Below are 26,456 nucleotides of genomic sequence, written 5' to 3'. Positions count from 1 at the left end.
ATAAAAGTAAATCAGTATTTCTCCATATCTTTATTAGTGGAAGTTTTATATTTTTTCAGGAAAAAATATGTATTATGTTGGTTCCTAAACCTTTTTCATATATGTTTCTTCACTTAGTTTTATCTGACATATTTTGCTTCTAATCTATTTATTATTTTATATTTTATTTCAGTTATTGTAACTTGTATAGGAAGTTATTGAAGAGTGAAAATTAGTACAATACACAGTTTTCCATCTGTTTCTAACATGTACATTTTGTCTCTCAACAGTTCTTTCTTTTTTCTTGTTTACAATCATCCATAACTGAATGAAGTTTCTAAAACAGTAGAGGATTGAAAAACCATCTACTGCAACTACATACTTTGATCATACGAAGACGTGTTTAACTTGTGGTCATCACTAATGGTCTATAGCTATATAGTTATGAAAATCAGCTGTTTTAACTACAAAACATTGTGTTGAAACTGTGGCTTTCATTCACAATCTGAGTGTGATTCATCGTGATATAAAATATAACGTAAATTCTTTCATTGTGTCTTTCATATCACAGGCCAAAGCAATGGGGACTATTTGATAGTGGGAGTACACACTGATGGTAAGTTTATATACATTCTTGAATGGGTGTTGTTCCACAAGGTGTGAGATTATGTACTTGTTATTTCATAATATCTGTGAAGAAAAACTTGGATAATTGTTAATAAAGAATAAATTGATATGTTTAAAACATCTTCTAGTTGATTTTCTACGATCTTTCGAGCAGGTGACCTATCTCCTTAGTTTCATTGTAACACTATCCTTAATGTCTGGCAAAGGGCATCTTCCTTAAAAGTTGCACAAAATAAACAAGGAATAGTTTTCATTTAGTTGTGTCAATTTATTCTTTATAATCATTTATCCAAATGTACATATACTGTACATTCTGATGTCATAATTATTTAAGAAATTTGCACAATTTCTTACCTGCTTACGTGTTTGCACTGTGAACTTTTAACAGATTCTTCTGTGATTAATAACTTTAGGGGTTTTTACTGTTTTGTGTATTTAACTGTTTGAAGAATTATAAGGTGTGTAATAGTTTTCAAGCCAAACTAATTTGATTGATTTCTGATTGAATGAACTCTTGTATGTGGTGGAGTGTATGTTCATCATTGGCCCTTGCTAAGATCTTTGGATAATTTGAATGGACAGCTATGTCACACTTACCTGTGACACATTTCAGTACAGTTGATTAAGGAATTCTTAAATCTGTAGTTGTGTAGAGATATAACCTTCTATCATTCAGATGAGTTAGGCATTTCTAAAGTTTTATTAAAAAAGTTAATAAACACTTTCTGTTCCATGGGCTTTATGATCAGGGCCTGGCATGGCCAGGCAGTTAAGGCACTCAAGTTGTAATCTGAGGGTTGCAGGTTCAAATCCCCATCACACCAAACATTCTTGCCCTTTCATCCATGGGGCATTATAATGTGATGGTCAATCCCACTATTCAGTTCTAAAAGAGTAGCCCAAGAGTTGGCGATGGGTTGTGATGATTAGTTGCCTTTTCTCTAGTCTTTCACTGCTAAATTAGGGACAGCTAGTGCAGATAGCCCTCATGTAGCTTTGCTCAAAATTCAAAACCAAATGAACTATTTATGTTGTAAAACAGCCAAGCGTTAAACAAAATCAATCAGGACACACAGTTCATACTGCAAAGTTATTTTACAAAACTTCAAAACATTTTTATTCCTTTTAGAGAATCTATGCAACCGTCAAATAGGACTGGCATGGCCAAGTGGATAAGGCACTCGACTCGTAATCTGAGGGTCATGGGTTCGATTCCCCATCACACCAAACATGTTCACCTTTTAAGTTGTGGGGGCATTATAATGCTATGGTCAATCCCACAATTTGTTTCTAAAATAGTAGCCCAAGAGTTGGCGATGGGTGGTGATGACTAGTTGCCTTTCCTCTAGTCTTACACTGCTAAATTAGGGATGGCTAGTGCAGATAGCCCTCAAGTAGCTTTGATCAAAATTCAAAGACAAAAAAAAAACACTTTATGATCAGACTGGTGGTATAGTTATAAGGTATATAGTGGTTCCATATTTTTCTTTGTCTTCATGAATAACAGTGGTTGGAAGATTGCTCATAGTCCTTTAAACCATTATGTTATTGAACATATGTAGAAAGTACTTTTACTGTTTTCAAGGGCTTGAACCATATTCCTCAGTTTTAGGGGCATTTAAACTGTAAAGACAAAAGTATTAAATATACTGTTTAAAAATTGGAAAGGCCATAAACTTTTCTTTTATAACTGTGATCGCAATACTTAGAATGTGAAATGTACCATAAGAAAATATTTATAGGTCTTTATTTTAATTTTCTACACTACATATTAACTGTGTATATGTCACTTGCATTTTAAGTCTCAGATACTTTATTCATTTCTTCCTAAACAATTGTGCAATATTAGAAGTTTTCTATGGAAAATAAATTTGTTGTTTCTTTACCTGATTGGTTGAATAAAAATTTTTGAATATTTGAATAAATGAAACTTTAGTGAGGTTTCAGTATATAAAATACCTTAACATTTGGTTTCTGTAATCTTGCCATGTATTGTTAAATATTGTTTTGTATGTTAGAAAACAACTATACGCCTTACATTTTAGTGTACTTGCACATGCAGTTTCAGTGTATTTCTGAAAATAAGTGTTTTGTACCGTATTTCTTTAGATATAAATACCACATATCTTCACTGAAAATACCAGTTATAGTTTATCAGTTTGTGTCTTGTTACAAGCAAGGTGAAATTGGTTTCATGGCAATTAAACTTCTGACACAAGTTCAAGAATGTCACAAATTGAGTATTGGAGTACAGCCTATGTTAGGGATAATGAACTTAACCTTTAAATGAAAGAAGAGTTATTCATTTTAGTTCAACTCATAAACTATTATTTACTGTATAACATAAAAGGAAATGACTGTCTTATTACTATTTAAAATTTAAACACAGCTAAAATGTGATAGAAAAATGCATCACAAGAAATTCAGTAATCTTATAAATAGAATAAATCTATATAATAATCCTTAACGATTAAATTGTTTTCTTTTGAAGAAGTTAAATATCTTATTTTTTTTAAAATCAGTATGAATCAATGTGTAGCTTGTAAATTATATCTCTGTATTAACAAATGATTTTCTGCACATTATTACTTATGATTAGTGAAGAAAACTTGGTAAAATGTGTTAGGTCTGAGATAGAAATTTGTTATTTTAAATTTCGGTAATTAATCACTTGTACCTGAGAGCCACAAAGTACTTTGTGTGCAATATTAATATTAAACAGAGATTTAGTTGTCTATTGTGTGGCTGAGAAATATTTTGGAATAAAGTTTGACACCTTACTGTACTTTATAAAGTTAATTGGTGTATACACTTATCTATTTTCACAGATATGTACAAAAAAAACAACAGCATTAAGAATATAACAAGTGAATTATTTAGAAATTCATTAGAATGAATATGAACAAAAATATATAAAAGCTTGTAATGTGTATTGTATGATTTCTGTTAAACCTTGTTTAATTCAATTTTAACACAGAAGAGATTACAAAACATAAGGGACCGCCAGTATTTAACGAGGAAGAACGATACAAGATGGTGCGAGCTATCAAATGGGTGGATGAGGTAAACAATTTAATATTGTGTGCATATTGGAAGGATTTACCCATTTTGGTAAAAAAAAGATTAGAAAAGCGACCTTTACATTCCAGGTATATGTGAAATTGTTTTATTTTGATCAACATTTCAACTTTGTGGCTTTTTATATAATATATATATGATAATATTTTATATAATATATATGATAATATTTTATATATATATATATGGAGTTTTAAGGAAATTTTTACTGGGCTTTTTAGCGAGAAATTTAATAGATTAAAACCGAAACAAAAGGATAAAAATGTGTTCTCTTAATGTTTGGCTGTTTGTCTGATAACCCAGATCTGCAGTTGTTTTTGTTGTCGTGAAATTTTTAACATGTTCTACAGTAATTCCTGTATGCTGAATCTGAAAATGACATCCATTTTTCTCCATCATCTACAAATATTTTACAAAATGCCATGTGTATTTTTACATAAGTAAATCATTTTCTTCAAAACTAGGTTGTCTGTTTGTTTGTTATGCTTAAGATGTTGACAGTCACTGGCTGTAGATTTCTCTACACCAATTTGTGATGTGAGAGCATTATGAAGCATTCTAGAACCAAAACATAAAAAATGTTCATTATGGTAAATTAAATAATAATTTGATCTGAGTCAGAGTTTTTTTCCTCCCAATTTGTACGAAATCCTTATGTGATAGATGAGAAAAATATTATTTTTGTGGTCTGCAAAGTTGAGTTATGGAAAATCCATTATTAAAACCAAAACAACTTAAGTTTAAATTCACAAGCCTATGTAATCTATGGAGTAATTACTTGAGCTGTTATAATGTGTTAACCTTTATAGTGATTTTTTAATAAGTTACATCCATTAGTATTTGATTTTATTCAACTAAAACAGTTTTACTTCTCTATTCTATGTAGTTGTTTTGATTTAAAAGTAATATAAATGATAAATCTTGAGATTATTTGGAACTAAATATGTGGTCCTGTTGGATGGATCAAATAAGTCTGTATCATGTTTGTGATAGAATATCTACTTCCACATTTGTAGGTTATAGAAGGTGCTCCATATATTACTACCATAGAAACATTGGACAAGTACAATTGTGACTTCTGTGTTCATGGAGGTAGGTGTATTATCAGTTTCCATCTATTTATTTTAGCTTTATATGTGAAAATTTATTATGTTGTTAGTTATTAGGCTTTTACTGTAATTTACAGACTTATTAAAGACATAAAGCATAATGGTTTACCATAATAAATTCATTAAGTTAAGTACTGTTCTTCCAATTACTTCAGATACTGTATACATTATATGACATTACAGTTCATTGTTGTCACATTCACCAATATGCTGTCTAATGACTGTGAATTTTAACCTATCCCTGTAGCTTACTTTCTGTTGCAAAAAGCTTCGATGTGTTGTTGTTATGTCTGAATCATATCACTCCACTTTGAAGGCTTTCCATTATCTGTCTTGTTTATAATATCAACAAGTGCACAGTGTTTGTTTCGACAGCCAAGTTGAAGAGAAATCCATAGATGTTATGTACAGCAACTTGACCAGTGTACCTTTGTATGTTTCATTCACCAGTTGCTTGAGATATGTGATAGTTTAAGGAATACATTATGGTAGCAACTTTTTAATACGTGACGTGTGACACTTTTCCAGTTAGACATTTTCTTTGATCATGTTTCATACTGTTCCCACCTGCAAAGTTCCAAGCAATGTCGGAATGTAGTTCTGATATATATGCCATTTCAACACCTCTTTATATCAGCTGTGATTGTAACATGACTTATTGAATTGTATATTCAAAATAATTTCATTATAAAACATTCAACCCTGTACCTTCAACATTGCTTTTTCTAAAATTGAGAAAGCTCAAAGATTATGTTTTTTGATTCTGTAACATTTTTATTGTTTCTGTGTTCTGTAAACTCCTTCTCATGTGTCTTATATGCTGTACCATTATTTCAAAATGAAAATTCTTCTCACATAAGAAATCTTTTCTATATAGAGTAATCATTAATAAAGGTTTGTAAATGACATTGTACATGAAGGTAAACTTGTGTAGTTAAGAGACTGTTTTACTGTCATTTTGACTACAAGGGCTCAGAGGATTTAATCCATACAACTAAAAGAAATTGCTTAGAAAAGGTTCCTATGTACATGGAACAAGGGGTCAAGTGGAATTGAAATGTTATTGGAGAATAATTATAATTTTATGAAGTAATTACAATGAGAAGCATATAATTTTATGAAAAACTAGTTTTCATTAGGCAGTATTGATATTGCAGCTAACTGTTCACAATTAGGTTGATTTTGGAGTGATAGGAGTGACAAATAATTCCACCTAATCACACAAAGTCACACAGTTTTAGTTGTGATTTATTGGAGTTAGAATAAAAGTTAAAGTAGCATTTTCAGTGTTCTCCATTTTTAGATTAACTATAATAACAACAGGATATCCCACGAGTGGTACGTGGTTCTTTTCTAACATGTCTTTAAATGAGAAAATTATAGCTTCAAGGCAGTATTCTAATGTCTAACGTATCCCCGAAACTGTCCAAGAGGTGGTTGATGATAGATAAGTGTCTGTGTCAACTAAAGCATATTCAAATCTAGTATTAATTGAATGGGAATAACCCTAAACAAACTAACTAGATCAACCAAAATAACATGTTCGTGAAAATAGCATGAAAACAATAGAATTGTGTGAAAATTATCATATGTGAGCTACATGTTGGGAAAAGGGAGCTAATGTGGAAAAGCCTTCAACATCCACCAACTGATACCACACCCAATTAATCTATCATACAAGTAATTCTATATTTACTTCAATGATAACATGCCCATTTAATTCACTACACAAGTCCTTTTAAAACCACTCCACTGATGACACACATATCCAGTCTTGCAAACAAGTTCTGTATGTGATTCATGGCCGAGAACATCAGACATCTCGGAGCACAGTGTTTAATAATGTTGGTTATTCCTGCTTCGGTGATAATTAAGTATATATTTACCACAGATAGTAATTGTTTTGCTTTTAATTTTACATCTTACCTTTATTTAGCAAATAAAATAATAATTATTATTTATGCATAACACTTATTTATCCTGGTTTTTTGTCATACTGTCTTGACATTAGATGACATAACTCTGGATGCTAGTGGGCAGGATACATATCGATACGTCAAGGAAGCTAAGAGATACAAGTAAGAATTTTTCCCTATGTTTTGTAATACTTTTTGTGTTTTGATACAATACAGTATAACTTTGGATGAGAGTGGATAAGATATGTATAGATATATCAAGGAAGTTAAGAAATACAAGATAGAATTGTTCCCTTAGGTACTTCCAAATGTTCATTTGCCTTTGGCTTCAAATGTAGCTGCACTTATATACATTACTGATAAATATGTGCACATTTTGATGTCCTTGTTATTTATTATTCAAATCTCAGAAATACTGAAATAAATGTAGTCTTTCTTATCTTACTGCATTTACAAGTGGACAAAGAATTGGTGGTACATGTATTCTGAAAGTTGGTTTATGACATACCATATGTGCTAAATGGTAATATAAGATTTTTAAATTAACTAGTATTATGTTTGTAAGATTGTTTCGGTTTAGAAATGGAGCATACCTGCATTTAAGTGTACTTTTTAAGCATAACTCCAAAACATAAATAAAATACTATAGTTGTATATTTCAAATAAGTGTGTAAATACACGTGCTGTGTTTTATTTTTTTATTGTGCAAGTTCTATTGGGTTGAGGAATAATTCGTGAGCATTTTTTCAAGTTAAAAACATATATTCATAATTGAAAAGCTTTCGCAAAATATTTCATGTCATTTGGTAGATAATTTTTTGCTCTAATAGATGGTGTGTTTGATTTTCATATGTCTTTAATTTTTGCTTTCATTTTCAGCTCATTAAATGGACTGTCAAGTGGACAAAATCGAGCATTTTCGACACCATCTGCTTTTCGCATTTAATTTCTTGCAATTTCGTTTAAAACAATGCATACTATATACCTAGGTATTACATGAAATAAAGTATCATAATAAATGTTTTGGGTGTAATGTGTTCATGTATTGAAGTATTGTATAGTCTTGCATGTAATGCTTGAATGAAATTATTTAAAAACACTCATGAATTATTCCTCAACCTAATATTTTGTTTTTCGTAAGTAATTCAAATATATTTTTATTATGTTATACCAGGTGGTATGAACTTGTATGTAATAGGTATAGATGTAGTTGGTGCTAAGTGGAATATAATTTATTTGAAACCGTACCATATATCAAAGAAAACAATGCATGTAACTTTGGTTCATACTGCACTTCCATTCCCTTACAGTCTATTTCTATATACTAAAGAATTTTCATTTTCAAATACTGTAACCATAATCTGTCAAGTTGATAATTCATGAAAATGGGTTGTTATTTCTTCACTGGACTTTGTTTCCGAATTAACAGTTTTGGTTGACTTAATGATAAAGTAATAAATACATTAATTAATTAATGAAAAATTTTGTTTTGAATGTTATGTATAATGTTTTTTTTTCTTAAATATAATTTGTTAGAGAATGTTCTAGAACAGCTGGTGTGTCAACTACTGACCTTGTTGGGAGGTAGGTAAAATAATTTGTAGTGATTGACTTGAGAGTAAGATGTATATCTGTTTATATCTTTAGCATGGTATACATAAAATGATTGTATCTACACTTTGTTTAGTTGTGAATTAAATTTTTATCTCAGTACTTTTGTGTTTTACGACTATTAAATGACTCCAGATTATTTATCTGGTTAATGGTTTTCTAACCCCCAGTGGCACAGCTGTAAGTCTGCAGACTTACGATGCTAGAGATCCGGTTTTGATACCTGTGATGGGTAGAGCACAAATAACCCATTGTGTAGCTTTATGTTTAATTCTCGACAATAATGACAACAATAATGGTTTTCTATGTGCATGTATAGGTAGCAAACAGCTATACCAGTTGATCATGTGTAATGCATTATAACAGAGAAACATTTGTATATGCTGTCCATCATCCTGTATGGTTATAGAATTGTTATATGTTCTGTTTTTTCCTCATAAATCACTACTATTTTGTTTTAAAATGTTGGAGTGAAAGCATTTAAATTTGAAGGATACATAAAAAATATATGTATCTAAATGTAGTAAAGCAGTCATAAGGTAACTAGACCACTGTTAACTGTTGGAACATACAAACATCTGAAGGATGTAAAGCAGTTGTAAGGTAACTAGACCACTGTTAACTGTTGGAACATACAAACATCTGAAGGACGACATAAAGCAGTCATAAGGTAACCAGATCACTGAAGGATGTAAAGCAGATGTAAGGTAACCAGATCACTGAAGGACATAAAGCAGATGTAAGGTAACCAGATCACTGAAGGATGTAAAGCAGATGTAAGGTAACCAGATCACTGAAGGACGTAAAGCAGATGTAAGGTTACCAGATCACTGAAGGACGTAAAGCAGATGTAAGGTTACCAGATCACTGAAGGACGTAAAGCAGATGTAAGGTAACCAGATCACTGAAGGATGTAAAGCAGATGTAAGGTAACCAGATCACTGAAGGATGTAAAGCAGATGTAAGGTAACCAGATCACTGAAGGACGTAAAGCAGATGTAAGGTAACCAGATCACTGAAGGATGTAAAGCAGATGTAAGGTAACCAGATCACTGAAGGACGTAAAGCAGATGTAAGGTTACCAGATCACTGAAGGACGTAAAGCAGATGTAAGGTTACCAGATCACTGAAGGACGTAAAGCAGATGTAAGGTAACCAGATCACTGAAGGACGTAAAGCAGATGTAAGGTAACCAGATCACTGAAGGACGTAAAGCAGATGCAAGGTAACCAGATCACTGAAGGACGTAAAGCAGATGCAAGGTAACCAGATCACTGAAGGACGTAAAGCAGATGCAAGGTAACCAGATCACTGAAGGACGTAAAGCAGATGCAAGGTAACCAGATCACTGAAGGACGTAAAGCAGATGCAAGGTAACCAGATCACTGAAGGACGTAAAGCAGATGTAAGGTAACCAGATCACTGAAGGACGTAAAGCAGATGTAAGGTTACCAGATCACTGAAGGACGTAAAGCAGATGTAAGGTAACCAGATCACTGAAGGACGTAAAGCAGATGTAAGGTAACCAGATCACTGAAGGACGTAAAGCAGATGTAAGGTAACCAGATCACTGAAGGAAGTAAAGCAGATGCAAGGTAACCAGATCACTGAAGGACGTAAAGCAGATGTAAGGTAACCAGATCACTGAAGGACGTAAAGCAGATGTAAGGTAACCAGATCACTGAAGGACGTAAAGCAGATGCAAGGTAACCAGATCACTGAAGGACGTAAAGCAGATGCAAGGTAACCAGATCACTGAAGGACGTAAAGCAGATGCAAGGTAACCAGATCACTGAAGGACGTAAAGCAGATGCAAGGTAACCAGATCACTGAAGGACGTAAAGCAGATGCAAGGTAACCAGATCACTGAAGGACGTAAAGCAGATGTAAGGTAACCAGATCACTGAAGGACGTAAAGCAGATGTAAGGTAACCAGATCACTGAAGGACGTAAAGCAGATGTAAGGTAACCAGATCACTGAAGGACGTAAAGCAGATGTAAGGTAACCAGATCACTGAAGGAAGTAAAGCAGATGCAAGGTAACCAGATCACTGAAGGACGTAAAGCAGATGTAAGGTAACCAGATCACTGAAGGACGTAAAGCAGATGTAAGGTAATCAGATCACTGCTAAATATTGGAACAAACAAGAATAGAAATTCAAAACATGTTTAGATATTTCTGGTTTTTTTATGTGTTTCAACTTTAAACATCAAATGTTTACTGTAAAAATGTGTTGTTTTTTTTGCAACCTTTAAGTGTTATAATTATTTCTCTCAGTCAATTTCAGAATTTTTTTGTATGTTTCTTCAGCTGTGAATGTATTGGTTGACTGTACATTTATATATTAATCCCTGAAGTTTCTGACAAATTTGAATGGTTGGTAGCTTTGAATGTAGTAAATTTAACAACTATAAAAAATGAGAAATTTCATAATAACTTTGCAGTTGAGAATATAGTAGAATCATGTAGAAATTGTGGGGTTTGAAAATCTTTTATTTGGTATGTACAGAAAAAATGAAACAACTTCAGGAGGAAGTTTTCAAAAACGTCCTGAAAACTAGTAGACCAGATTTGTTTAATTGGAGAGTCAAAGGTTCAAATCCCCATTACATCAAACATGCTTACCCTTTCAGCTGTGGGGGCATTATAATGTGACACTCAATCCTACTATTTGTTAATAAGAATAGTCCAAGAGTTGATGGTGGGTGGTGATGACTAGCTGCTTTCCCTCTTGTCTTACACTGCTAAATTAGGGATGGCTAGCGCAAATAGCCCTCGTGTAGCTTTGTGCAAAATTCAGAACAAACCACATGTGTTAATTGTTTCTCATGGTGTTAATTTTATTTGCACAAGTGTTTTTATGTTATAACCCATTTGGGAATTACAAGAATAATTTTCCACAAGATATTAGGGAAGGGTATATGGGTTCAGCAAATACGGTGAGCTGGCTTGTAGTGTCAACTTACTCAGGTAACATAAATGTTTTTTTTATTGAATATGTTATTAAGTACTTTGTATTTAAATAACTTTCAGGTGTTGAAAATAAGGTGTAACTACTAAATATAAATATATCTCTATCACAAATATTGCTTTGAAAAATATTATACTCACAACTTAATAATGATAAATGTGATGAAATTTTGAAAGATGAGGATACTTACCATAATGTTTTTCTTCTGTCTTGCTCTGTTTTGTATAATTCATACATAAAATATAAATATATACATGTATAATGGTCAATGTCGAACAGTATTCGTGATTATCAGTTAATGAAATCTTAAAGTATACATTTACCATTGTGTTTGTTTTGATCTTGCAAAGTAACTTTATTTAAACTACTTTTTTCTATAAAACAATTTATCCAACTCATAAATTGTATTTTATGTTGTTGTTGTTTTTCACACAGACACTATACATTATTTAGAATGTTTGTTCCAAGTTTCCCACAGGTAGTTTTAGTACTTATACAGAAAGTACTTAAAAACCTAGGGAGGTGCATTTTGCACGTGTGGTACTGAAATAGTTAATCTAGAAAGGGTGGTGTAGATGTGGAACATTGTTGTTTTTAGCAATCACATTTTCCCCTCCTTATTTATATTCCTTTGATTATTTTATTATTTAATTATTCTTCATGTGAGACTGTCAAATGGAGGTTAAGACTGATTGAAAGTGAATCCCCACTGTTATGTGGGTCCTACTTTTTCAGCCACCTCCAAATCCTGAGGTACATTTTATATCCCATATTATAGCATGTACTATAGGATCCTTTTAATTGATACAGATTTCTTTGTTTGGGCTTGTTCATGTTTATAATAAACTGAATATCTAAATATATATTTATATGTGTGTATACTACTATTATTTTCTTGAGGCTATCACCATAAAAGGTGAGTCCTGTGTCACCTAAGTTTTGAAGTACAGAAATAATAAAGTCTTTATTTTGTCTTTTTAGGATGCTCTTACTGACCAAGCAACATCACAGTTGTGGAGAAAGAGAGTATGAGATTGATAAAGAACAGTCTGGATCTATTAGTAAGGTGTGTTGAATTGAGATACTGGTTAAGTATGAATAATACTTCCTGTTTCAAGGGTTAATTTAATATATTAAATAATATATATTTAAAACAAGTCAAATATGTGTACAGAAATTTGTTACACTGTTGGTTATCACAGTTGTATCCAAGAGAGTTAAGTAAAGTAACACCTGTTGGCTTAGTTACTTTAGAATATGCTTTGACTGTACAAATTATTGTGCTATATCTGTGTTATTATAATACAAGCTGTGAAACTGACTTTAGAAATGCCACTATATTCTCTTTATGGATAAATTTGTATTCATGTGGTCTAACTTCATTTTTTTTTTCACTTTTACTTTAATTTTTACAAACTTTGTATCTGAGGTATCTATAACATGTAATAGGAAAATGTAGAAATATCTAGCCCTCTAGTAACAACAGTATTACACATAATAGAAACACTTAGAAACTTTAAGTAAGATATTGCTCATGATATCACAAAAGCCTAGTATGACAGTTATCTACACAGCGTATAACTTGTTCAGCATTATGTAATGAAACTTGTCATAACTATCAATTTTAAAATAATGCACTTCTAACTTATGAATTTAAATAATAGTTTTTAAACTGAGTAGTATTTTATATACTATGATAGGCCCTTTTGAAGAAAATATTTACAATATTTTTTTATACTATGTCCAAAGATTGTTCTTATATCATAGATGAATCCAACTCATTCCATAGGGTATGTGTTTTGACTAGATTCATTGTCTTTGTCATGGTCTTGTGTTGTCTGAGGTCTGTCTTTCCTGGTGAATTTTTATAAATCTTTTACCTCTTCTTCTTTCAGATTATAGTAATTATAGACTAGTAATGAAACAGTTGATATTTTTACAAGCAAATCTTTAGTAAAAATATTTCATTAAAATATCTGATGTTTTGTGTACAAAAAACTTGTAACCTTTACTAAAAGTCTATCAAATTGTGTGAAGAGACACGTGTTATATCAAAAGTTATAGTGCAAATGCTTAATGTGTAGATGTGTAAATAAGCTTGTGTGTATTATCTTGAGCCTGTTGCAAAAGGGCTAATCCAAGTCACTCGCCTCTCTCTATTCACTTATCAAAATCATTCGACATTTTATATAGCGTGATTGTAGAGATTACAGTTTTACTATATTTGCCACTTCTATAATTGTGTATATCTTGGCCCACTTCCGCTGTATTCATGTTTTCTTTCATCATCGTTTACCACCAAATAATCTTGGCTGGTTCACCAATGTCAGGCTTTTAGAGGGCTGGATTTTTTTATAGTAGATGTTTGTGACTTGTTGACAATAAATTTTCACTATAAATGGACAGCATATAGTATGTTTATTTGAAAATAATATGTTTAAAACAAGTCGGACATGTGTACAAATATTTGTTTACACTTTTGGTTATCACACTTATATCTAGAGTTGTAAATAATCCTCTCTTTTTCTTTTTTTTATGTCAAAGTCTCCACAGATGGGTTTAGTTACTTTAGAATCTGCTTTGACAAGACAAAATATTCTGCCCTATCTTTGTTATTACAATACAAGCTGTGAAACGTACTTTAGAAATGCTACTATATGTTATTTATGGCTAAACTTGCAATCATGCTGTATAACTTCCTTTTTTTCACTTTTACTTTCACAAGTTTTATATCTGCATATATTTATAACATGTAACAGGAAACTCTAGAAACATATAACCCTCTAGTGACAACAATAATACATATAATGAGAAAAACTTAGGCGCTTTGAGTAAGATGACATCAACAATATTGCTAATCCCTAGCACAACCGTAAACTTCAAATTGTCAGGTATAAAAGATAGCCAATAAAGTAATTTTTCTTTTAAACTTTGTCTCTTACGAACATTTTCAATGCACTTATTTATCTAATAAGTTTGGAAATTTGTTGATTTTATTTCACAAGTTAAAAATGTAAGTTTTACCTTCTAGGATTCTTCAACGCACAGTCCATGGACTGGAATTTCCCAGTTTCTTCCCACTACTCACAAAATTATCCAGTTTGCAGAAGGAAAGGAGCCAAAGGTTGGATGAGTTGTTGAAAATATCTTTTAGAACTGTATGTCTGTTATTTATTTTGGTGTTTTTATTTGATATTATTTTATTACTGCATTGATGATAATATGAGTAAAAAAAAATGTCCCTCAGGTGAAGTCCAGACAATTAGAAAGCAGTTTGTTTAATACCTTATCATATGTTTAACCTCAAGATACCATTGTTTCCATACTTTATACTTTTAAGTGAAGTGATTTCTTTTATTACATTGGAAACCTCAGACTGTTTTTAGTTTTTTTAGCTGGTATATTTAAAACATTCAGTTATTTCTTTCCATCAGTATAATCTTGAGTTATCTCTCACCATTTACTGTTATTACTGTAGAGATCGAAATAATCGTACATATATGATTATTCATTGTTAGGTGCTTTTAAACCTAGTACAACATTTATTCGAGACTGTACAGTTATTAACTTTTGGCTGACAATATTTTATTTCCATGGCATTTCTCCTTGCAGTAAAAAGTAAAAATTTACTGATATTAATTTCACCAACTTGAACTTTGTTTCCACGTATTAAATTAATTCACTGAAAATTACGTTTGAGATGCATGTATGTGTTGTAAAAAATGTGAAAGTAATTCAAATATGTTAATTACATGGCATTTTTTATTGGGTAAGAAACTACGGTGAAAACGTAATGTGACATAAGATAAAAATAAGTTGGTTTGTTCGTATGTTGAGATTTTGTATAAGTAATAAAAACGATGATTGATTTAATTCTAAGTAATTCCTGCTTTTTTTATTAATACAGCCTGGTGACAAAATCATTTATGTTGCTGGTGCTTTTGACCTATTCCGTATCCTTTTGTTGTTGAAGAAATATCAGTTACTTATAAAAAGAAAATTTGGGTTAAACATAATACTACATAATATATAATACTATATAATACTATTAAAAGTTGTTGAATTTTTCATTAAACTTATTTAGTGTTCATTAGAAGAGCTTAGTAACCAATAGGAGAACCTTCTGGTGAAGATTGTTTAAAAAAAATGATATGACTTGAGTAGGCTTAATACCCAAATTACAAGACAGTCGATGATAGTTTGAAGAAAATATCTAATTTTGTAGTTAATAAATGTGTGCACTTTAGATGTGCAAAGTTGATAGTATTTCTCTCAGCTGAGATATGAAATAAAATCATCTGTTTCACGTTATATTTATACAGCATAAAATTTTAAAATTTATTTTTATATGGATAGAAACGATACAGTTCTTGTGCTATGTTTAAATTTAGTCAGTCAGTCGAAAGGTGATGTTAGTTTTGCTACATTTGTTGTGTTAGTAGCAGATAAACATAGTTCAGTAAATATTAATATAATTTGTATTATATTTGTGCAGTTAGGATGTTCTGATGTTCCGGTTTGGATTTTGAAATGTTTTCCTAGTGTTTAAGTAAATCCTCTAGGGACACTTAAATGTCTCTTTTTTTCAATACTTTATGACTTTTTTATATAAAATATTTTGAGCTTCTGGTAACCGTAAACCAACAGGTACAAATTTTTTCAACTGGGTGGGGAATTCACCACAAAGATCAGGATGACACAGTGTATCATTTTCTACCTCATATAATTTAGCTCCAAATCAGGTTGCAAGAGATGATGTTCTCATTGTAACATACATCACTAATCATGTAATTTGCATTCACCCAAAGAAAGACAGTTGAATGCATTAGAAGGATGTTATTCTCATCTGTAGATGTTTCATATTTAAACCATTATGTATTTGGTTATTTTAATGTAACTCAATAGTGAATGCAAATGACAATTAATCAGGATTTTACAATGAACTTCTTTCCAACAAGAGGTTGCTTGAAAAAAATTTGCATATCAAAGAGGTATCTTGCATCAATAATGTAAAAATTCACACATCAGAGATATCTCTAGCAACAATAATGTAAAAAAATTCAAACATCAGATATCTCTAGCAACAATAATGTAAAAAATTCACACATCAGAGATATCTCTAGCAACAATAATGTAAAAATTCACACATCAGAGATATCTCTAGCAACAATAATGTAAAAAATTCATACATCAGAGATATCTCTAGCAACAATAATGTAAAAAATTCACACATCAGAGGTATCTCTAGTAACAATAATGTAAAACTTCACACATCAGAGATATCTCTAGTAACAATATTGTAAAAATTTACATATCAAAGAGGTACTTCTAACAACAATAATGTGAAAAAAAAATTGTGATATTTGTTATTATTCATTATTTCCCCTAGAAGTGGGGCAGGTGTTAATTTTAAGGTCTAAGTAGTGTTGCAGTTTTTTGATTTTTGTAGCAGGCAAGAAGGTCAGCATCTCACTGATTGCCTAAAGGTAATAGTTGATTTTTTTTATTTGTTTAAAATCTTAGAAACGAACAAAAATACTTAACATGTTGTAGATGTTGGCCATCTGAACTTTTTAGAGAAAGCCAGAGCAGAAGGAGATTACCTTATTGTTGGTCTACATACAGATCCAGTGAGTTTAATAGATTTTAAAAATTTATCTACCATTTCACCAGATGCAAGAATATCAGTGTGTGATGAGAGCCCACATTCATAGCACTGCAATGTTTACATTGAAAGACATTTATGCAAATAATGCAATTAACTCCACTAATTACTTCAATTTGTTATGCATTTTATGTAAAAATCAAGTATTAGAACAAACATGTTTTGTCAGCTGTTTTTTGTTGTATCAGGTAAAAATACAAAATTACTAATTATGGTGGAACTTGTGGACCCATCTACTAGCAAATGCTATAGAGACAGTTCATTATATTCAGGTTAATCTGACGAAATCCTAAGTAATGTAAAAGTGTAAGAGATAGTGAAGAAGTAATTTGCTTTAAATAGTTTTTATAATCATTCACATATTAAGTGAAAGAAGTTAGACACTGGATATATATATATATATATATTCTTTTTTTTTTCCTGGCAGTATTAATGTGATAAAGTAATGTCGTATTAATAAACAGCTTTTAAACATGACTGGATCAGTGGCACATCTTTACTGTTATTTTAAACATGACTGGATCAGTGGCACATCTTTACTGTTATTTTAAACATGACTGGATCAGTGGCACATCTTTACTGTTATTTTAAACATGACTGGATCAGTAGCACATCTTTACTGTTATATATGTAAATTTTGTTTGATATTTGTGATTAAAGTGTTTTATAATTTGAAAGTATTAGTTTGTTATTTTCCTGTTGTTTATCATATTGTGCTATTTTGCATGAAAACATAGAAAGCTCTTACTGTTAGTATAATATTAACAATTAAAAAATTTCAAATTACAGAATTCTCAGAAAAGTGTTATTTAATATGTACATAAAAGGAATACGTGTTATATCTGGTATGAGTGGTATTATATAGTATTTGCAACTGCATTAAAAATGAGAAAATATATTTTTTTGTGCATAAAGATTTTATGAGATCATATTTCTGTGATATATCAGCTAACCAAAGCTTATGTGGATATGTTACATATAAATTTAGTTGAATACTAGAGTTCAGTGTTGTAAAGGGATATAATATTTCTATTGTATAAATTAATTAGTCAAATTATTGTAAAAAAAAGTTTTTACATAATGAATAGTCATGGATAAATTGTGCAAGTGCATTCACTTAGTGCAGATTATACACTTAATTGGAAATAGGCTTAGAACAAGGAAATACAAAGTTAAGGTGGATGGTTGAAATAAGCTCTAATTTACTGCATTAGATAGAATGTTGCATAAGTTATAATACAGAATAGAATGTTGCATAAGTTATAATACAGATTTAATAAGCTTTACCACAGTAATTTTTAATTATGTGATGAAAAATAACACTGGGATGAAAAAAAACAGAAGTTAAAAGATTAGTTGAGATACATAAATGTGCTGTTGAAGATTCCCTTTCATTTGTTGCTGTACCAAACATATCTTGTGATTCTATAGGTTGTGAACCGCTACAAGGGATGCAACTACCCAATCATGAACTTGCATGAAAGAGTCCTCAGTGTTCTGTCTTGTAAGGTAAGAATTAGCAGTTCTGAATGTCACTGACCCCTCCTTCCCATGATAATACCACCCAATTATTGTAATTTTAGATTTGACCCAGTTATAGAGACAGAAATTAAATAGGATGTTGTTTTTTTTATGATGTGTAATAAGAACAAGAGGAAACATTAGAGAATAATTTCCTTAGACTGTTTTCTTAAAGTTCCAGAACCATGGATTCTTGTCTTTCTTCTAAAATTATCATCTTACATTAGTATTATGAAAAACAAACATGAATAAGATTACATGTGTATAGATGAATTATTTAGATTCATTTTTAGTACATGGTACTTGTTTTAACACCAGTAATTTTGGTTATGCAGTATGTGAATGAAGTTGTAATTGGAGCACCGTACAGTGTCACAGCTGACCTGATGGATCATTTCAGGGTATGTTTGTTAAACCAATCACTGTGACTGAGGCCATAATGGTTGTGTAATGCTTAATCTGATGAAGTGTAGATTTTTGGATAAAGAGATGTAACATGAATTGCTGGTGAAATGTGATCTGTTGATTGGTAGTTTGTGTGATTTTGTCAGAATAAGACAGGTTATTAAGACAAGAAAGATTTGTTTAAAGTTATTACCAGTCTGATAGTGATGTAATACCATGCAAACTACAAGTAAATTACAATAAACTAATTGATAGGTCTATATTTTCTTTCCAGTTGGTAAATACTGCTTGTCAAGAATAATAATTAATTTATAAAATGTCAGTCACTTGTTTTTTTATAGGTTACTTCATGTATATTTTTGTAAATAAATTAATATTTTAGTCTGATGGATAAATAGCTTTTTTTCATCCAACTGTCTCTTTTTACCTGCTTGTCTAATCAAATATATTTTAAAGTTCCATGTTCTTGCTTGTAGAAGTTAGCGAAAAGGAATATATTGAAAGACAATGTAGGGATGGGAACTTGTTTTTATCTCTCAAGAGAAGTTAAACTCTGGGTAGCTATGAAAAGAACAAATTATTTGATGAAATTAATATAAATAAATATTTGTTTGAACAGTATAGTATTAGTTTATTTGTACCAAAGTGTTGAGGTTTTAATCTAGGATAAGTTCGAGAATGTTTACTGGTTTTAAAGATAAAACTGGACCAGTTGGAATCTGTAGATGTGAATTGTAATAGCTGTTAGTTGTAGATGTTGAATAGTTTGGTTATGGTTTTGCAATATAGGAAGTTAACGTACCTAAATTTGAATAAATAAAAGTGATAGTTTAACGTATATTACTTTTGCAGATAGGACTAGTTTGTCATGGAAACACGCCTATCATGCCAGATGTAGATGGTTCAGATCCTTACTCAGTAAGTCTGTTGCAGCATTCATGTTGATTTCTTTTTCTAATCTGTTAGTTAAGTTTGAGATACTACAGATACTGATTTATAAACTTGTACTTGTTGTTTAAACATACAAAGTACACATACTACTAGCTTTTCTGAAGACTCAGGATATCCTGTCCAGGTCTTTTGGGAGCTGTTCTTATTTACCCTAGAAAATGTAGGCTGGTTGGTAGTTTGATTTAATTTTGAAAAACGTTTCTCTGTTTTAAGTTTTACATTTTTTAATTTATTAATCAGTTGTTATATACTTATTTTGTCTTGTTTTTTTAAACCTAATAATTAAATTAGTACAGTGTATTCTGGGTTTTAAAAACTGAATTTTCGTAACTTCATTTAAGGTTTGTACATACATTAGTAACAGGTAGGTAAACAATGCTTTTAATCATAAGTAAATTTTTTTTTATATTTGACACAAATTAAGAGCCACAAATCATTTCCTTTTATATACACATATACATTAATTCTTAAGTGCCGTAAAATGTAAAAGAACTCTTCACATTTATTAAATATATTTTTTTTTTTCATGGAATACTATTTCTCACTTTGATAGATTGTTTAGGCAGAGAATTCATGATGAAATTTGGTCAACTGGACACAAAATAAACTAGATGAAATAATTAGATTCATCAACACTGACAAATTTTGGAAGATGAGAAAAATTATACAGTTCATTTAACACAGTAAAACCTTTAAAGAGAGATTGATTAGAGGTGAGTAACGTGCCTGACATTGGTTGAATTTACAAGAAGTCTCTCTGCTAGTCATAGACAGCGATAAAATAACCAGTCACAACAGGCTTTCCACTACCCATCAGAACATTCTAAATACGGAAAACGCCATACGTGTACTTATCTGAAGACGAAAGGCAGAAGATTTTCGAAACATTGTCTTCTATACCTGTGCTTCTACAACAGACAGTTTGCTGTCCATTCAACCAGATTTAATATCTTCCACTTGTTTAAATTATCACATTTCTTTTTTGTTTAGAGGTTTCCAGAAGAAATAAGTTACTCAAATAAAAGAATCTTCTGAGCATAGAATATAAGATACATTAATAAATAACCATCTTTGGCAGAAGGTGCGTAAAATCTGCAATTTGACAGTCACTTTGAAAGTAAAGTGAAATAGAAAAAAAAATTCAGAAGCATACAAAATTAATTAAAAATATGTTACATGTAATTCTAAAGGTAACATAACATAACATGCTTTTCAGTATTGTTTTTAATCTGTAACACAACAACTATAAAATGTGTTGTACAGTACAGTTTCTCAACAAATAAGGCCCAAGATTGGTTTCTGGGAGATCACTTGTATTAAACATTCATGGTTAAATGGAACCTCAAACTAAGTGTTTGACAAGGTCAGATAGCATTGGAAAATTTCATGATGTTGTGTTTGTATATAATGTTCTAGTTTAATAATGTATATACAATATAAAACTGTAAAAATTATTGTATTAATGAATGTGAACTAATTGTTTTAACTGAGAGCTTCCAAGTTCAAATATAAAAACACTTCATTTGATGTCTGAAATTTCTTTGACAGGAGCCTAAAAGACGACGAATATTCAAGAGTCTGCTTAGTGGAAGTGATCTAACTACTCAGAAGGTTGTTGAAAGGATTATAAATCACAGGTCTAGATGTCATTTATTTGTTTATGTTATGACGTTTAGGTTTCCCTGTAAAACACTACTAACATGTGGCACATATCAACTTTGATGTGTAAGTGTTGGGGGGAGTTTGAATGTTAGAAAATCTATCTCGTACTTTATAAACCCTTTCTTGGTTTGTAAGTAATCAAAGTTTGTAAGGTTTAGGGTCTTTTTAGAGTTTAGGTAATAATCAAAGTTTTGATGTTAACTTGAAAAGTTTTCTAAGAGTGAAGACCACCACTGAAACATGGAATCCATATTAAACAGATTTTTAATTCATTGTTTGTAGGACTGGTTTTATTACATGAACTAATGATATGCTTATAACAGTTAAATTCTGAAACACCACGTATGAATTTATTAATATTGATGTTTTATGTTTTTTCAAATATTTATGATGTTGTTGACTAAGATACATTATGATTTCTTTGCTGGTTGTTGGTGATGTATTCCATTTCTTTATTTATCTGGTGTATAAATTGAAGAGCTGATTTCCTATTATCATAAAAAAAATATACACGTATAAAGCAGAGTTCTCCACCTGTTTGTATCAACATTACAAGTTATTATGATAAACTCTGTTGAGCCAGTTAAACAATCATAAAAGAGATTGAATTCAGCAGTTGTTATGGATTTCAGTATGTGAAGCTAAATGGGAGTTTTACGTAACAGAGATATCTCTACAAGTCACACCTACCCTGCTGGCCTATATGGCAAATGGTGTACATACATGATGTCCTGCTAACCCTATGAAACTAAGGGGATAAGGTTATTTTAAAGGGGGAAATACTAAGCCTAAAACTATTTCAACAAAATGGTGAAACAGGTTTATGTTAAAAGGTCATAATGGTAATAATAATGAAATTACAGTAGCTACTTTTTCTTTAGAAACCAATAGACTAAAGAAGAAATAAAAAAAACGTTATTAATTAGAACATAAACTGTCATTTTGAATGAGCTAACGTTTATTCTTTAATGTGTACAAAAATCTGACCTATTTAAATGACTGTCTGCAGCACACAAAAAAATAAAACACAGAAGACCTGTTCTGTGGTTTTTGTTTGTTTGTGACATAGGGTTTAAAGATTTGGTTTCAGATAAATGTTTGCACAATGGTGAATTATCAACATGGGTGTCACCAAATTTGTTTTGTGTTTAAACCTAATTCAAACTCTTTGATTCATTTCCTTTCCCTGACATACCAGATGTTGGAATAATACAGTCAAATGAACTTTTCAATGCCTTTGGCCTTTTATGCACTTAAACTTATTAATAATTCCCTGTTTAATTAGACCTTCATATAATTCATATTTTGAAATGTTTAGGAGATCTTGAAAAGAATGATAATTTTTCTCTACAGTGACTGAATCAAATTTCTTTATTTAGGCTTCAACATTTTCCAAGAGGAGGATATAGAACATACTCCCTTTTATGAATATTCAAGTCATTTGTATTAGATATAAGGAAATGCTAACTTAACGTAAAATCATGTTATGTCTTCAGATATTGTTCTAATCTTGCAGAAGAATAAAAAACAATTACATCAAAATTAATTACATAAACATTCAACTGTACAGAAAATTTCCAGTGAAGTATAACAATTAAAAAAAAATTATATTACATCTTATTAACCGAGCTTAAAAGAATGTTTGGTTTGTGTATTTAATTACCATCACATAAATGTTGGGTTTGGATTAGAATAAATATTCTTAATTGGCAATCAAGTCTTCTGTTCCATTATATTAAACCTGAATTTATGAAAATTACAAATTTTTATTCTGTGTTGAAATTATAGACTCGACTTTGAAACTCGTAATAAGAAAAAAGAGAAAAAGGAATTGGCAGCATATGAAGCTTTAATGAAACAGAAAGAAAATTAGTTGAAGATTATTTCGGGCGCAACTGTTTTAATGTCATTATCATTTTATTGTTTGATTTTTAAATATGAGATTCAATTTCCATGGAATTTATTTAAATTATCAACAGGTATGGTAACAATGAACTTGTAATTTTTGTGATTTACTATACATTTATATACAAAAGTGATAAAAGGTAATACTAAACGAGCTATAATTTTTTTGAAAGTTTTTAAATCAGTTGAACTTTAAAATATGTAAGAAAGTGAAATATGTATTCCTTTTAATTTAAATCATATGTTGTGTATATTATCTGTGGCATAAATAGAATTTGTACTTATTTCATTTTTATAATTAATGTTTTGATTGACTGTGAGATGTTTTTTTACTGTTTTGCATAATTCACAAATGTTGTATTTGATATAATTTGATTGAAAACATGGTTCTGAATTTATAAGTTGCTTTTACTTTACTTGAAAATAGAATAAGAAAGTATATTTTTAAAAGAGCTTTTCTTATATAAAAAGTACATTCTATCATAGAAAGGTTTTTATTTTATAATCAAAGTACTTGAAGCATTTTGTAGTTCTAGTCAATACTTATGATGTGTGACAAATTTAATATTTGTTTTATCTGTATGGTAGCAAAATATAGTACTCCTAGTTAATATAATTATTCCAATATTAAAAAAAAATACTAAATGAATATAAGTAAAATTAGGTTTTAACTTATTTACTTATGTTTAGATTAATTCTTAATTGTTTACAACTTACTATCTAACCCAGTTCTTGCTGCTGCTAAAATTAATTTTGTTAAAATTGGAGTTTTAAATTTATGATTGAAGTTAGTTTGTTTTTTTTTTAATGGAAAAAGAATGAATTGAGAAACAAAATTTTGTAGAATAACATAGTAATTGGTTTTAATCTAAATTTGTCTAATAAAAGTGTTTTTAATTTCTGGGTTTTGTGTTGATTTCACTAAAACTGAGTTATATTAAAAAAATAAACAAAATACTAAACACATTTATGAATTGTTACAATTATGTTATATTTATTTGATTGTAGATTTCAGAAGCTAAGAAGCCCTAAATAATTAATGATGGTGCTTTGTGTCCATCATTTTTCTCAAACTTTGGTATAAAAAATCATTAACAAAGTTACACCGAAATTAGAATGCTGATGTTTTTGGGAAAGAAAGTTACTTAAGATAACTGGGTTACACTGACAAATGTAGTTTTGGAAATCTAACAAAAAACTGTACTCTAACTGTATCATTACTACAGAGTGAATCACAGATGAAGCAATAATAATCATTCAGAATAGGTCTGTTGTGGTGTAACATAAAGCTTTCTCTGTATATATATTTTTAAGGTTATTTAATTTACAGATCTCTTTAATTGTACATTTTAACAGGTCCATAAAAATATATCATTATTTACATAATTTGGCTTTTTTGGTGGTTAAAATGGACAAAGTATGACTGGAAATAGTGTGTGTGTGTGTGTGTGTGTTTTAGTAGGCTATCTTTAAGCTTCTCTAAAGAAGTGCTCTTATAATTAATATGCACAATGCTAGTTTTTAAGTTTTGATTTTGTATTGTTTTGCTTACTTTTGCAAGAGAAGAATTTCTGATAAAACACAGAAATTCTTAAATCTTTACTTGAACAAATTTATGCAGCAAATTTTATTCAGCAAAGTGTGTGGAGTCCTTCAGTGTTGTATCATAACAACAAGTACCAAATTTAATTTTAAAATATACCAGGGAACTCTGGGTAAAATCTCTTCACAAAAACTGCCTGTGAGATAAAGATATCTATCATACAAATGATGTTACTTGTAATGTGCCATAATTATTTCTGTTATTGTGGCTGACCAGTGGCTTGTTAGTAAGTCAGTGGCTAAAAATTGGGTTTTGATACTTTTCGTGGGCAGAGCACGAAAGTCCATTGTGTAGTTTTACACTTTATGACAAGATTTATTAGTTAGATTGTTTTAGTTCATGGAATTTCAATAAACCTGTGTTTCAACTGGGTGTAACTATAAGCATCTGTTACGGATGTTTATATTACTTATCTTTTCTAATATTTCATTAGAATATTATCATTAACCAAAGAAAATACTTTTTACAAGTGAAAGGAAAATGGAACATAATTTTTCAGCTTTGTAAAGGTATTCCCATTGTGTTTATAACGTTTCAACAATTACATAAACGTGTTTTAGCACATCTTGAAAAATCAGGAACATATTTCACCTTTTAAGTTTTAATTTTAAATTAATTATGTACACATTTTATTTGTGTATATATCTGATTTTATTTTTATTTTTTGCATGTTAGTATTAAATAGAGATTTATTGTAATAATTTTGGAAATTCGTCACTTGTTATAGTCTGTGTTGTCACGTTACATCCTGTCTGATGACTGCATTTTCAGAAGAGCTCTGTAGCATGGTTTTCATAGCAAAGGAGTCGTCATATCAAGAATACGCCATTAATTTTATATCGCTTTCCACCATACATCTAGTCTAAAGAAGGTGAAGGTTATCCAGTGCCCGTTTCAACAGACCTCACGGACAGAAATCCATAGGCCATACATCTGTTGGCTTGACCATTGTCACCTCCTTTCATTTTACAGAGATATTTTGGGGAAGCAATTAACGTACTTGTGACTTGTGTTGATTTGCTGCACGGACATCCTGCTTAATCATGTACTGTTGATGGAGACACGTGGATTACTTTTGTTTCTGATACCACTCTTTGCTATTACAGCTGTGATACGACTTACTGCAGGTCTTTCACTGGATGGTCCGGAGTGCAAATTGATTCACTTTCTTTTGTTTTTCAATGGCGTTTAGCACAAGGGATACCCCTGTTTTCGAAATTCTAAATTCCTTATTTGAATATATATCTGTCATTTAAATGTATGAATATTTTGTGTTAGAAACTACTATCTCGTACCCTTCTCAGAAATGGTTAAGTTTTCGGTGTTAATACTGCATTGTTAAACGTAGTTGTGATAATTTGTTTTACCATGACTCTATATAGACTGTGGTTACCTTGTATCTTGCTGATTTACGTATTCAAAATTGTTTTATTAAAACGTACTCAAACCTGT

The 26,456-nt window shown here is 30.5% G+C and overlaps 1 protein-coding gene across 3 annotated transcripts in view; it reads left to right on the top strand.

Moving 5' to 3' along the window:
• The window catches only part of Pect (phosphoethanolamine cytidylyltransferase), a 31,415-nt gene extending 7,113 nt beyond the window's left edge, over positions 1-24,302 (top strand). Inside the window, exons 3-16 of one of the 3 annotated variants that reach the window (XM_076453109.1) lie at positions 551-595; positions 3,584-3,669; positions 4,701-4,776; positions 6,805-6,871; positions 8,246-8,293; positions 12,274-12,358; positions 14,324-14,416; positions 15,200-15,245; positions 16,846-16,922; positions 18,389-18,466; positions 18,814-18,879; positions 19,736-19,801; positions 21,383-21,471; positions 23,285-24,302. In XM_076453109.1, coding sequence (XP_076309224.1) covers positions 3,640-3,669; positions 4,701-4,776; positions 6,805-6,871; positions 8,246-8,293; positions 12,274-12,358; positions 14,324-14,416; positions 15,200-15,245; positions 16,846-16,922; positions 18,389-18,466; positions 18,814-18,879; positions 19,736-19,801; positions 21,383-21,471; positions 23,285-23,369 — 906 coding nt within the window. In that variant the 5' untranslated portion in view covers positions 551-595; positions 3,584-3,639 and the 3' untranslated portion in view covers positions 23,370-24,302. Of the gene's footprint in view, positions 1-269; positions 596-3,583; positions 3,670-4,700; positions 4,777-6,804; positions 6,872-8,245; positions 8,294-12,273; positions 12,359-14,323; positions 14,417-15,199; positions 15,246-16,845; positions 16,923-18,388; positions 18,467-18,813; positions 18,880-19,735; positions 19,802-21,382; positions 21,560-23,284 lie in introns of all 3 variants that reach the window. The other 2 variants (XM_076453111.1, XM_076453110.1) reach the window with 2 other exon arrangements.
• Positions 24,303-26,456: the final 2,154 nt, after the last annotated feature.

Source organism: Tachypleus tridentatus, chromosome 9 (assembly GCF_004210375.1).
Source record: "Tachypleus tridentatus isolate NWPU-2018 chromosome 9, ASM421037v1, whole genome shotgun sequence".
In the NCBI taxonomy this organism is placed as follows: Eukaryota; Metazoa; Arthropoda; class Merostomata; order Xiphosura; family Limulidae; genus Tachypleus; species Tachypleus tridentatus.
This window is presented reverse-complemented; position numbering and strand designations above follow the sequence as displayed.